The sequence below is a fragment of the Helianthus annuus genome, chromosome 3 (genome assembly GCF_002127325.2).
Source record: "Helianthus annuus cultivar XRQ/B chromosome 3, HanXRQr2.0-SUNRISE, whole genome shotgun sequence".
NCBI classification, from domain to species: Eukaryota; Viridiplantae; Streptophyta; class Magnoliopsida; order Asterales; family Asteraceae; genus Helianthus; species Helianthus annuus.
The window spans coordinates 168080881-168093113 of record NC_035435.2 but is presented as its reverse complement, the minus strand read 5'-3'; the positions used below and the strand labels follow the sequence as shown (position 1 = coordinate 168093113).

Below are 12233 nucleotides of genomic sequence, written 5' to 3'. Positions count from 1 at the left end.
GTGCCAAGTCATGAAGTCTTTGCATGTATCCCAACATTTTTGGACCTTCCATCATCAGGCTCTGGAATTCCCCTTCCAACTTCTGGGTTTCCGCTTGGGAGCAATACTTCTTATGCATCATTCCCTTCAGTTCATCCCATGATAATGCATATGCTGCGGTTTCGCCCTTTATTTGAACCTGAAGGTTCCACCATAGTCGAGCTCCATCTTGAAACAACTCAGAAACGTATAGGACTTGTTGTTCTGGCGTACAACCACTCATTCGAAAGATGGAATCCATACTTTCAATCCATTTCACAAAAGCTATGGCACCTCCAGTGCCGTCGAACTTCGGAGGCTTGTAGTTGAGGAAGTGCCAGTAGGGACAACCGTTATTTTCTGAGGTACCTTTGCTAGGTTCAGAACGTAGGGCCTCGTATTGTGCTATAACTGCAGCAATTATCTCTTGAAGTTCCGCCTCTGAGGTGGGCATGCGCATTTCGCGTCTCGGTGGCATCTTCTAAAAGATGTTTCACGTAGGTTAGGTTGTAGCAGGTAAAATGTACGTATATATTCAACAATATCAGCACATAACGTCTCATGCTATCAATAAATCAGCCACATAACATCTCATGTCATAAAGCATATACAAATGATTCACTGCGATTGCATTGCCACAAATCGAGACCACGATGTAAAGCTTACACGTACATAATTGTGTCATACAACAATAATGACTTAGTAGGGGACGACCCTAGGCAAGTCGTGCGATTGCTGGACATGTTAAGGAATCTCTGGCCTGTCCATTTTCAAATTTCCAGAACTCCACCTTAAGCTTCTGAATTCCAGTCCTAGAACAACATTCCTCCTCAATCATTTCCTTGAGCTCGTCCCAGCTCAGTGCATAAGTAGCATCCGTGCTAAGGGCCTGATCCTGATGGTCCCACCATGAGAGTGTGCCATCTAGAAATGACCCCAAGGTAAAGGTATCACTCTGTTTGGGGCGAACAGTTAGTCTTTCTTAGAATGGAGTCAATCTCTTCGGACCAACGAACAAATGCAATGGCGCTTTCTGTTTCGTCGAAGTTCAAAGGCTGGCAGTCTAGGAACTGCTTATAGGTGCAGTCAGCTGGGGGATTATTTCCAGTTGTGCCGTTGCTGTGCTAAAAGCGGAGAGCTTCATGTCGTGCAATTGCCTGTGAGTTGCGTTTTTGCAGCTCGGCTTCTATCCTTGGCAACATACTGGTGTTTGTGTCACGCCTGGGTGGCATTCTCTTCTGCCGAAATGGCATGAAGTGGGTTAGACAACTTCCCAATTGTCTATGAGATGCATAGCACCATAAGCCATCATGTACTCACCCAATTTTACACCTAAATATACTCAATGTATGGGTGGGGTAATAAATTTTCTGAGCCTTCACATAGGCTTGCCAATTTGGCTTGTTGTTCGAAATAGAATGAACTCGAGGCTTCATCGCCTTGGTCATTCGTGTTTGAGTTATTTCCTGCTACATTGGTTTTCATTAGCTTGACCCGCAGAGTCCACCAGGATTTCTGTGCACTACAAGTCGTTATTACGTGGGCCCCCGTAATAATAAATTGTCTTGCACAGTTACCCCAGGTTTCCTCTCGTCCAAGCAGATGATCAATCAAGGAGCAACAGCAGGTGCATCGGCATGAACAGTGTCATGCTCCAATGCGGTGTTAGGAGCAACGCCTGGCTCAGGGGCCACGGCTGGCTCCGGATCAACAAACTCCATCTCAAAATTAGCTGGATCAACCATCATGGAGGGTTACAGGATCCTTCAAGGGCTGGTTTAAGTGTATGAACTCAAGGTCAGGGCCTGGATCAAAACCGGGTGGAAGAACAAGATCACCCTCAGTACTGTGATCAAACTCAAAGCTGTGTGCGGGAACCGGTGCAGCTGATGATGCCGTATCAGGGTCGGCGTCGTGTGAATGGTGCTGCACTCCCTGTATATGCGAAAATGCGGATGTCAGGAACTCAAATGAGTCTGGGACAGGGGAATGGGCATGAGTTTCCCCTGCAGGAGCGTCCGCAAGCAGTAGGCTAATACCAGCAACAATAGGGCCTCGCCCTCGAATGGGTCCTCCTCTAGTAGATCGTTATCGTCGTCAGAGGCCACGTCGGGGGGGGGGGCATATCAACAATGGGATAAGCGGCAAGGGGTACAGGAACAGGGATCATCGCGAGTGGCAAATTCCCAACAAGATGGCCATCAGTAGGCTCTGCTACGACCTCAGGCAGCGCAAAAGGGGCTGAAAGTCGTCATCGTCTGTGCCGGTAGTATCGGAAATGTACACCTCGTGCTCCGATGAAACTATGTCGTCTGATACTATGGCCATGGGATTCGTAGTGTCCATCCTTCTAGTACATGGTGAAAGCATGACGTTTGTAACACAAACACATATACGTATAATAATCAATCATATATTCATGTAAACATGTAAGTCAACAATAAACAATCAAATAATTCTCCTAGTCCCACTAGCCTCCCAGCCTCCCAGACTGTCCTTCCTAGTCCCACTAGCCAATTTTTCCTAGCCTCCCAGACTGACTCCCTAGTCCCACTAGTCAATTCTTTTCCCAGTCTCCCAGACTGACTCCCTAGTCCTACTAGCAAACTTTTCCCAGCCTCCCAGACTGACTCCCTAGTCCCACTAGACAACTACCTCGATCCATTAGATCGAGCCTCGGCCTCCCAGACCGAGCCTCAGTCTCCCAGACCGAGCCTCAGCCTCCCAGACTGAGCCTAAAAATAATAAATAAAATATACTCAACATTTGTTTATAAAAATGTTTTGGATCTGGACTTAAGTGGTATGCAGAAAAATGTTTTCGTGAGAGCCCTAGTGATCATAGTCTAGACTCGAGAAGGAATCCTAGTTCGCTATGATCAGAGCTCTGATACCAAGCTGTCACACCCTGGCTTTGCGGAAGCGTGGTTAATTTGGTGTGACTTCTTAATACCATAGCTTAATCATAACAAGCTATATGAATTAAAAATATGCAAGATCATCCATTAAAATAAAAATACCAAAACATTGTCTTAACGGGTTAACACCCAACAACCATAAACTTGTCTAAACATTACAAACCCAAACACAACATAAACATGATTCAAGGACTGTGACTTGTCCAGGAAAGAGTCACATTCCCCGAACCCTGGATGACCCTGGTGACTTATGCAGCGGAAAACATGCCATACCGCGCCAGATCTTTAATTCCCTGAAATACATGTAAGTTGAAAAATCAACAATAATGTTGAGCGAGTTCATGCGAAAGTGAGTAAATAAACCTTTGTATTTATCAAAATCCTGGTATGTAGCAAATAAGGAAAAAGAGATCACCAATGGTTTGCAAGTCCACTGATACGTGTGAAGTGCAAGTAGGAAGACTCAAACCTAGCGGATTTCGCGTCGGGCACAAAGTCACCCCGAGGTCCGTTATGCTGGACCTGGAGTTGGGCTCGCTACACCCAGATAGATCTACCGCTTACGTCCCTCGGTCCTACAATGAGGATTAATGGCCTCCAGTTCCCGCCTACCCACTCACATGATCTAAGTAATAACCCTCCTTACGCTAACCATACCATGTATCAAGTACTCATAATCATAGTAACATGTATTTCACCCCCGCAGTTTATAAAACTGAAAAGAGTTAAGAGAAAAGGGGGACATGAACTCACTGTCAGTGCGTCGCTATACCAAGTACTCCAAATGTCCAATAGCTGTGCAACGACCTACATGTGCTAATTCTATTAGACGGATGGCCGTGCTTTGGCTTTATAGATTACATTTTCGGGGAAACAGTTAGACAACCGTTCCTTGTATATACTTGGTAATTCAATTTCCTTCCCAAGGATGGGGGATTTAATACATGTGTATTTGTATCATCTCATTAAGTCCCACTTAATATATTTTTACTTCTCATTCCAAAATATAAATATTTTTCTCAAAAACATTATATTTTCTTTTCACATAACACTTCCAAAATAATATGTTAACAAAATACGCGTTTATGAATATTTCCGTATAAAGCGTAAGTTAAATTTTAACGATTAAGTGGTAATAGTAATTACCGTTGTAACTTATATGTTTGTCGTATAAGCGTTTGTATTATTTTGGGTTCGTTGTCGTTCGAAATATTATTTTTACTCTAAAAATAATATTTATGTATTTTCACAAAATAATCATAAACAGTGTGATGAACAATATATTTATCGAATAAATATTTATCACGTTTAGTTTTGTGAAAATCCCACCTCCGATGGTTTAGTAAATATAGTCATGGCGAAATATATTTGAAAATATGTCAAAAGTAGTCTAACACTTGTAAATAATTCTAAGTATTAGATTTTAGAAAAATTTCGCCAGAGTTTCCCCTGTAACTGGAGGTGGCCACGCTTTCAAGCGTATCATTTTCTTTTACAAAATCATTTCAACAACTTCTTGATTCAATCAAACAATTTTTCCGACACATCAAACTAGTTTCAACACATCAAACTTGCCGACTAGTATGTAACTCGCATTATCACATGAACTTGTAGTTTTTCCGAAAACTATAGTGTAGATCCCTTTATATTTGGTGGATCTTTGTATAAAATAGTTTTAGTCTTGTAAAAACCTCGTTTTTAGAACAAATCATCCTTTACAACTTCCCGTCATCTTTCCCAAAGATTGTTATTTTGTCGAAACTTCTTATTTCACAAGTGTTTATACACTTGTGGTTTGCAAAATCATATTCGTTAGCATGTCATCCAACTTTCATAAAACATGATTTCCTCGACACCTGGTTCTACGAAAATACCACTTGCAGATACGTAGATTCACTAGTTTTAAACACCATTTTACTAGTAAAATTACTTTTACACAAGTTCATGTCTTTCGTGTGGTGGAGTTTCACCTTTTAACCCTTATACCGATAGAAACAAGCTTATGTCAAGATCTATGATCTTAACAAAGTCGGGTTAAACGATGATCCGAGCCACCACAACGTAGATCGGGCCTCAATAGTCACCATATTTAAACACTACAACTTTTACACAACTTGTGATCTTTTAACCAACAATACTTGCATTTTTAGTAGACTTTAAAGATTCAAAATGCATGTTTCCGACTTTTAACCGTTATAATTCTTATTAACCACCTTAGATATGTTCGAAAATGAGATTTAAGCATTATACCTCTAGCTCGGGGCTAGGGAAGATTCTAGGCGAAAAATAGGTGGATAAAGGCAAGATAACGAGGTCCTTCCGCTTCCGTTTGCTCCAAGACTCCTAATACGAGATCCCTAACACTTGTATGATGTAGGAAAGGATGGATCAAAGCCGGAAAATGGATGGGTGGAAGAGGGATGCTTGGCCGTGAGTTTTGGAGAGGGGAGGGAGAGAGTTGTGAAGTGTTTAAGTGGTGAATGAACTCTTGAGTTAAAGTAAGGTATTTATAGACAAAGCTTGAGTTTATTACCCAATAGATCATATGTCCTCTAGATATTAGGCAAATAAATAAAATAATCCAACTTTTGTACCCTTGTTGTCTCCCTTAGTTGGCCGATCCTAATGGGGGGGGGTATCTAGTTCGATTTTGACCATATGGTTAGGGATTAGTTACATTAAACCAAGTTAGATAGGGGTTAACTCGGTTAGTTAAGTGTCGTGCTTTAACGCGGGTGTTAGGGTAATCAGGGACCCTAACTGGCTCAGAAAAAGACTAATAATATTACTGGCCATATTTTTATGTTCCGGGTATAGTCCGGTTGTTCGGTTGGATTGTAATCCGTTAAAGTGCTTAAGTAATATTTTAAGCGTTGTAAATAATATTTTTAGTGACACATCTTATTCTGCAAAGTGTCAGGAATATTTCCTCATGTTTTGGCACTTTATTAGTTAGCTAGAAGCTAGTATGTAAATAAAAGTGCTGTGTTTCGTGCTTAGAGTACGTTTTAGGTACATCCGATCATTATATCTTATTCCTAGAGACGCAGTTCTACAACCCTTGTATCCCCACACACACTCTGGGTGTAGTAATATATTTCTGGCTCATACAGGCCTTTAGAGGCAGTGTCTGCCTGATGCTGGCTTTATCAGCATGTTCAATAGGTTATCCGTTCAAATGCTACTGTGCTTTTGTGCATCATGTTTGTCACTAGAGTTCAGTAAATAAATAATGTAGTGACGGAAATCAAGGTATGATGCAGATATGTACAAGTATCCACAGTCAAGTAGCAGTTTATCAGTAATCTCAGTCAAGCACAGTAATTAAGCAACAATTAATAGTTAATTAAGTCGTACGGATACCTGGTTTAGTGAGGGTTGTCACAATGTGCAAGGCACATGAGGGTATGTTTGTAATTTTACTATATATCTTTTTATTTCCTCTTATTTCTTTCATTTTCAGTTTTTCACAGATCATACACAACCCAAACCCTTATCATCAACCTAGAAAACCTCAATTCAAGCTCCAACAAGTCGCCGTCGAACAACTCGCCGCTCCGGTCGCCACCACCGCCTCTCTCTCTTTAGTCGTACGGTTACTCTTCAGTGGACACTTTTTTAAGTTTTACCCCTGAATAAACACACTCTGTGTGTGTGTGTGTGTGTTTCAATCATTCAATCAAATGGGATCATCATGGAATTCAACAGAGATGGAGGTTATTTCAAGTGTATTCGGTTGGATTGCGTTTTGTTCTTGGTCAATCAGCTTCTATCCGCAGGTTATTTTGAATTTCCAACAAAAAAGGTAAGATTGTTTGATGATTGTTAGGGTTTAGAATATGATTAAGTTAATTCGGTATGTTTTTGTTTCAATTGTTGAATATATTTTGTGATTTGATTTAGATTTGGCTGGAGTTCCTTTGTTTTGCGGTGACTCTCCGGCAAAGACTTTTGAGGCGATTAAACCATGGGTATTATTCAGATGTGCATACTGTATAGGTTATTAATATTGAGATTTAGCCGAAGTTCCTCCGTTTTATGGTGACTCTCCGAAGTTCATTTGTATAGATGTTATTCAGATGCGTATACTGTATAGGTTATTAATATTGATTTGTAAATGTTTTTGGCAGGACATCCATGGGTTGTAAGTGGAGGTGAACCCAGATCTATGGTTGATTTGACTTGAGAAAGAAAGCTTGTTTACAAATCTGTGAAATTGTAATGATATTCTGAAATCAACACTGGTTTTTTGATCTGTTGATTTTGAATACTTGATGAATCAACAGAAAGAGCGAAAATGAAAGTTCAATGAATCTTCTGAAGTTGAGGAGGTCTGCAACCTCTATATTTACATTACTCTGTTTTTTTTTTTTGTTCTTTTTGTAATGAAGATGGATCATGGATGTTTATCTTTTTCCAACTAGAATTTTCAGATATGTTTCACTGCAACTTAACAGTGGTGGTGTGGGTAGGATTTGGTGACGGTGGTGGTGGATTTGGGGGATTTGGTGGTGGTGGTTGGATTTGTGGTATTTGGTGGCGGTGGTGGTTGTGACTGTCACAGTGGTGGTGGGGGTGGGATTTGGTGGTGGTGGATTTAGTGGTGGTGGTTGTATATTTGTTTAAGGGTAAATTACATTTTTCGTCCTTTTGTACTAGTAAAATTACCAACCTACCCTCATGTGCAAGACACATGCCATACTTAACTGAAATTTTTAATCTGGTTAGTGCTAAAGGACGTATGGTGTAATGAGTTTTCCAAATAAAGGATTGTGAGTGTAATTATTAAAGTTAAAGGCTATCCACTGCAATCTGATACAAACATAAATTACGAAAAATGTAATTTACCCCATAATTTATTGTGATTTATTTAAAAATACCTCACAATTGTAGTCACAATTTACAATTGTTTGTTTAATAGCTTTTGTTATTTATAATAGGAAAAAGTTATCACCACGTTTTGATATGAAAAACAATACAAACAAATATAAAAAAGGTCTCACCTCACTTTTAAATGTACTTGTAATTCAACATCTTGAGATCGACTCGTTAAAAGTTCAATTCAAACTAAGATCAAATCTAATTCGAAGCTTATCTAATAAATAAGCTCGAGCCCAAATTTTATAAAACGAGCTAGATTAGACTTACTATCCTAAACAATAATATTATTAATATATATATATATATATATATATATATATATATATATATGGTTAGGTTAACGTACAAATGCCCTTATCGTACATTACGTACGCGGTCATCTCAGCCGTCAGATCTTCATCGCACATTGAAATCGACTGTTGGTTTTTTGTAACAATTTCGCATGTTGGTTTTTTAACATGCAATTTCATCAAAATTACCACATGCGAAATTGTTACAAAAAAAACAACATGCGATTTCATCAAAATTATCACATGCGATTTCATCCATGCTATTTTATAACATGCGATTTCACTATATTGTACGTAATGTACATTAAGGGATATTGTATTTTACACTTTACCTATATATATATATATATATATATATATATATATATATATATATATATATATATATATATATATATATATATATATATATATATATATATAATGTAAGTATCTATAGAAAACTCACTTTAATTTAGAAAACCCGGGAAACTCAAAGCTCCCGATGTTTTTTTTCTTGAAAAAATTTACACATGTTATATACATGTTTTTAAAGGTTTTGGGCAAAAAAAATCAAAAAAGCGCCGAGTAGATATTTTTTAAAAAAATAAACAAGTTTTGGTGTAACACATGTTACAAATATGTCAGATGAATGTAACATTTGTTACACCAAAACTTTTTTATTTTTTTTTTTAAATATCTACTCGGCGCTTTTTTGATTTTTTTTGCCCAAAACCCTTAAAACATGTATATAACATGTGTAAATTTTTTCAAGAAAAAAAAACATCGGGAGCTTTGAGTTTCCCGGGTTTTCTAAATTAAAGTGGGTTTTCTATACATCCTTCCCCTATATATATTAGGGTTGTAAACGAACCGAACGAACACGAACAAGGCCTTGTTCGTGTTCGTTCGTTAAGGAAATAAATGTGTTCACGAACAGTTCATGAACACTTACCGAACGAGATTTTATGTTCGTGTTCGTTCATTAAGGAAATGAGCGTGTTCGCGAACGGTTCATGCACACAAACGGACACAAACAAATTTGGCGAACTCAACGAAGGATAAAGATAGATGGCCGAGAGAGTAGCACTCGAATTTGAATCCCTTATTGTGGAACGGAGGTCGATCGTGTTCGTGGATGTAAATAATGAGAAATGAAAGGGAAATGATGCATAAAAAGGGTGAAAGTGGGTTTCCTATTTTAATTGTTAGGTAAATAAAATAAATAAAAGTTTAATAATATAAAAAATACAAATAAAATATAAGAAAGTACAAAGATCTTCGATTAAAACACAAACATACGAACATAAACGAACGCAAATCAACGAATGTTCACGAACACGTTCACGAACACCTTACCGAACGTTCACGAACACAATCGAACGAACGAGACCTCTGTTCATGTTCGTTCATTTAACTAATCGAACGAAATTTCTTGTTCATGTTCGTTCGTTTATTAAACGAACGAACATAAACGAACTTCCCGCCGAACGGTTCACGAACTGTTCGCTGAACGTTCGGTTCATTTACAGCCCTAATATATATATATACATATATATATATATATATATATATAGGACAAAGATCCGTTAGGAACCACCCTTTATTGCGAGAACCGCGAGAACCAGTGTGAACACAAACAGTAATACCTAAAAAAATCTAAAAAACACCCAAAAATTTTTTTTTTATTTTTTTACTATTTTTTATATTAAAATCGCTACTTTTAGTATCCAAAAAAAAATTTTTTTTTTTGCTACTAAAAGTAGCGATTTGAACATAAAAAAATAGTAAAAAAATAAAAAAAAAATTTAGATTTTTTTTGATTTTTTTTTTTTTTGATTTTTTTAGATTTTTTAGGTTTTTTTGGGGTTTAGTTTTTAGCATTTTAGCTTGGGGGGGGGGGTGGGGGGGGGGGGTTAGGTTTTTTTAGGTTTTTTTGAGGGTTTTAGCTTTTAGCATTTAGCTTGGGGGGGGGGGGGGGGTGGGGGGGGGTTTAGGTTTTTGGGGGGTGGGGGGGTGGGGGTTAGGTTTTTTAGGGGTTTTTTAGGGGTTTTTTAGCTATTTTAGGTTGTGTTCACATTGGTTCTCGCGGTTCTCGCAATAAAGGTGGTTCTCGCATGAACCTTACCCTATATATATATATATATATATATATATATATATATATATATATATATATATATATATATATATATATATATATATAATTACAATAAAAATAATTAAATAATTTTATATTATGCTATAAAAATAAACACATGTTAATATAAAATTAATAGATGAATCAAGCTCAAGCTAAACTCGACTTTGCAAAACTAACAAAGCCGAGTTTAAACTTTAGATATAAATTCGCAACAGGTTGAGATTGCGCTCAAACTTGTTTACATCCCAACTTTTAATACACTGTATTTAAAAACTAATCAATAACGATAATGATATATTAAAATATTTACAATGAAAATGCTTTTTCTAAAAAAGTTCACTTGATAGATATCACTTTATGCCTTTCAAATCACACACTAATTATAGAAAGAGACATGTATTACATGTTTGTCTTCTCTTGGCTTAAAGCTCGATGACTGGGATGCAAACCCCAAGCTCCCTTCTCGATTTAATTGTAGTCACATCAAATATCAATTCTTGTTAACAAAACATTTAGAGTTAAATGCTTGGTTGGTCCCTGTGGTTTGCAAAAATTTCACTCTTGGTCCTAGTGGTTTACTAATTACACGCGTGATCCCAAAACTTGTCAAAAATGAACTCGATTGGTCCCCAGCCCTAACATCAGTTAAATTTCTCAGTTAATTATGTGTGAAATGACTATAGTACCCTTAAACAATTAAAAGAATAAAAAAAATATATAAAGCCCACTAATCATCATCATCTTCAACCTCATCATCTTCAACCTATGTCCCTCAAAAAACTCAAACACCACCACCTCCTCCACCATCACAACCCACCACAACCTGCAACTACCTCCACCATAACCATATATATCTTTAATTAATGACGATAATGTCCCCTGTGTGTTGTCGGAAACCGGTCAAGAACAGTCTATTCTCTGGTGGATTATGGGGGATGTTGAAGACCCTTCAATGGGTTTGAATAAAATGCTTCATGGTGGTGCTACGGCTAAAGACGGCGGCAAAATGTCAACAAAATCAATCTCAACCTCATCTAGTGGATGTGAAACCCCAATTGGTAATCAACCAAAATCAATCTCAACCTCATCAAAATCCAAGCTTTTTTGTGCCATTAGAACATCAAACCCTAAATCCACCACACCCAAAAAGGTACAACTCAGGAAGCACACAGTCCAGCTTCCAAATGCACAAAACCCCTTTTCTTGATTCACCCCCAAACCTTCTTCAATTGCCATCATCAATCAAGAAAACGTCAGCCATTGATGAGTTAGACCATCATCATCATCAAAGGATCATTGACCAGCTTTTCAAGGCAACTGAAATGGTTCAATCCGGGAACAATCCAGTACTCGCGCAATTGATATTGGTGCGACTCAATCATCAGCTTTCTCCGGTCGGTAAGCCTTTCGACCGGGCTGCTTTTTATTTCAAGGAAGCTCTTCAATTACTAATTCATTCAGTTGTCAACAATATGAATTCTATTGCTTCACCATTTAGTTTGATTTTCAAAATTGGTGCTTATAAATCATTCTCCGAGGTTTCACCGTTAGTTCAATTCACCAATTTCACTTGTAATCAAGCATTGCTTGAAGTCTTGGATGGGTTTGACCAGGTGCATATAGTTGACAGAGGTTGAAGATGATGATGATTAGTGGGCTTTATATATTTTTTTATTTCTTTTAATTGTTCAAGGGTAATATAGTCATTTCACACATAATTAACTGATAAATTTAACTGATGTTAGGGCTAGGGACCAACCGAGTTCATTTTTGACAAGTTTTGGGACCACGCGTGTAATTAGTAAACCACTAGGACCAAGAGTGAAATTTTTGCAAACCACAGGGACCAACCAAGCATTTAACTCAAACATTTATGTATTAATTATTTAGAGAGCCGCTAAAATGAAAACCATCTCCAGTTGTAAGAACCGTAAGAACCACTCTCAACCAATCAGAAAAAGAGGTATTTTAGTCATTTACCCCAAATGTCTAATCTTCCCTCTCT

At 37.8% G+C, this 12233-nt stretch overlaps 1 protein-coding gene across 1 annotated transcript; it reads left to right on the top strand.

The window, feature by feature from the left end:
* The first annotated feature begins 11156 nt into the window (after window positions 1–11156).
* On the top strand, window positions 11157–11865 carry LOC110932543 (scarecrow-like protein 6). The gene is made up of 2 exons (XM_022175869.1): window positions 11157–11286; window positions 11345–11865. Exons 1-2 carry the CDS (start codon window positions 11157–11159, stop codon window positions 11863–11865), a joined length of 651 nt encoding a protein of 216 aa, XP_022031561.1.
* Window positions 11866–12233: the final 368 nt, after the last annotated feature.

Bases quoted from the DNA above. Each gene is read 5' to 3' on its own strand.
- LOC110932543 (XM_022175869.1), top strand. From the start codon at position 11,157: ATGGGGGATGTTGAAGACCCTTCAATGGGTTTGAATAAAATGCTTCAT. The intron at 11,287-11,344 runs GTAATCAACCAA...TTGTGCCATTAG, and splicing joins TGGATGTGAAACCCCAATTG to AACATCAAACCCTAAATCCA.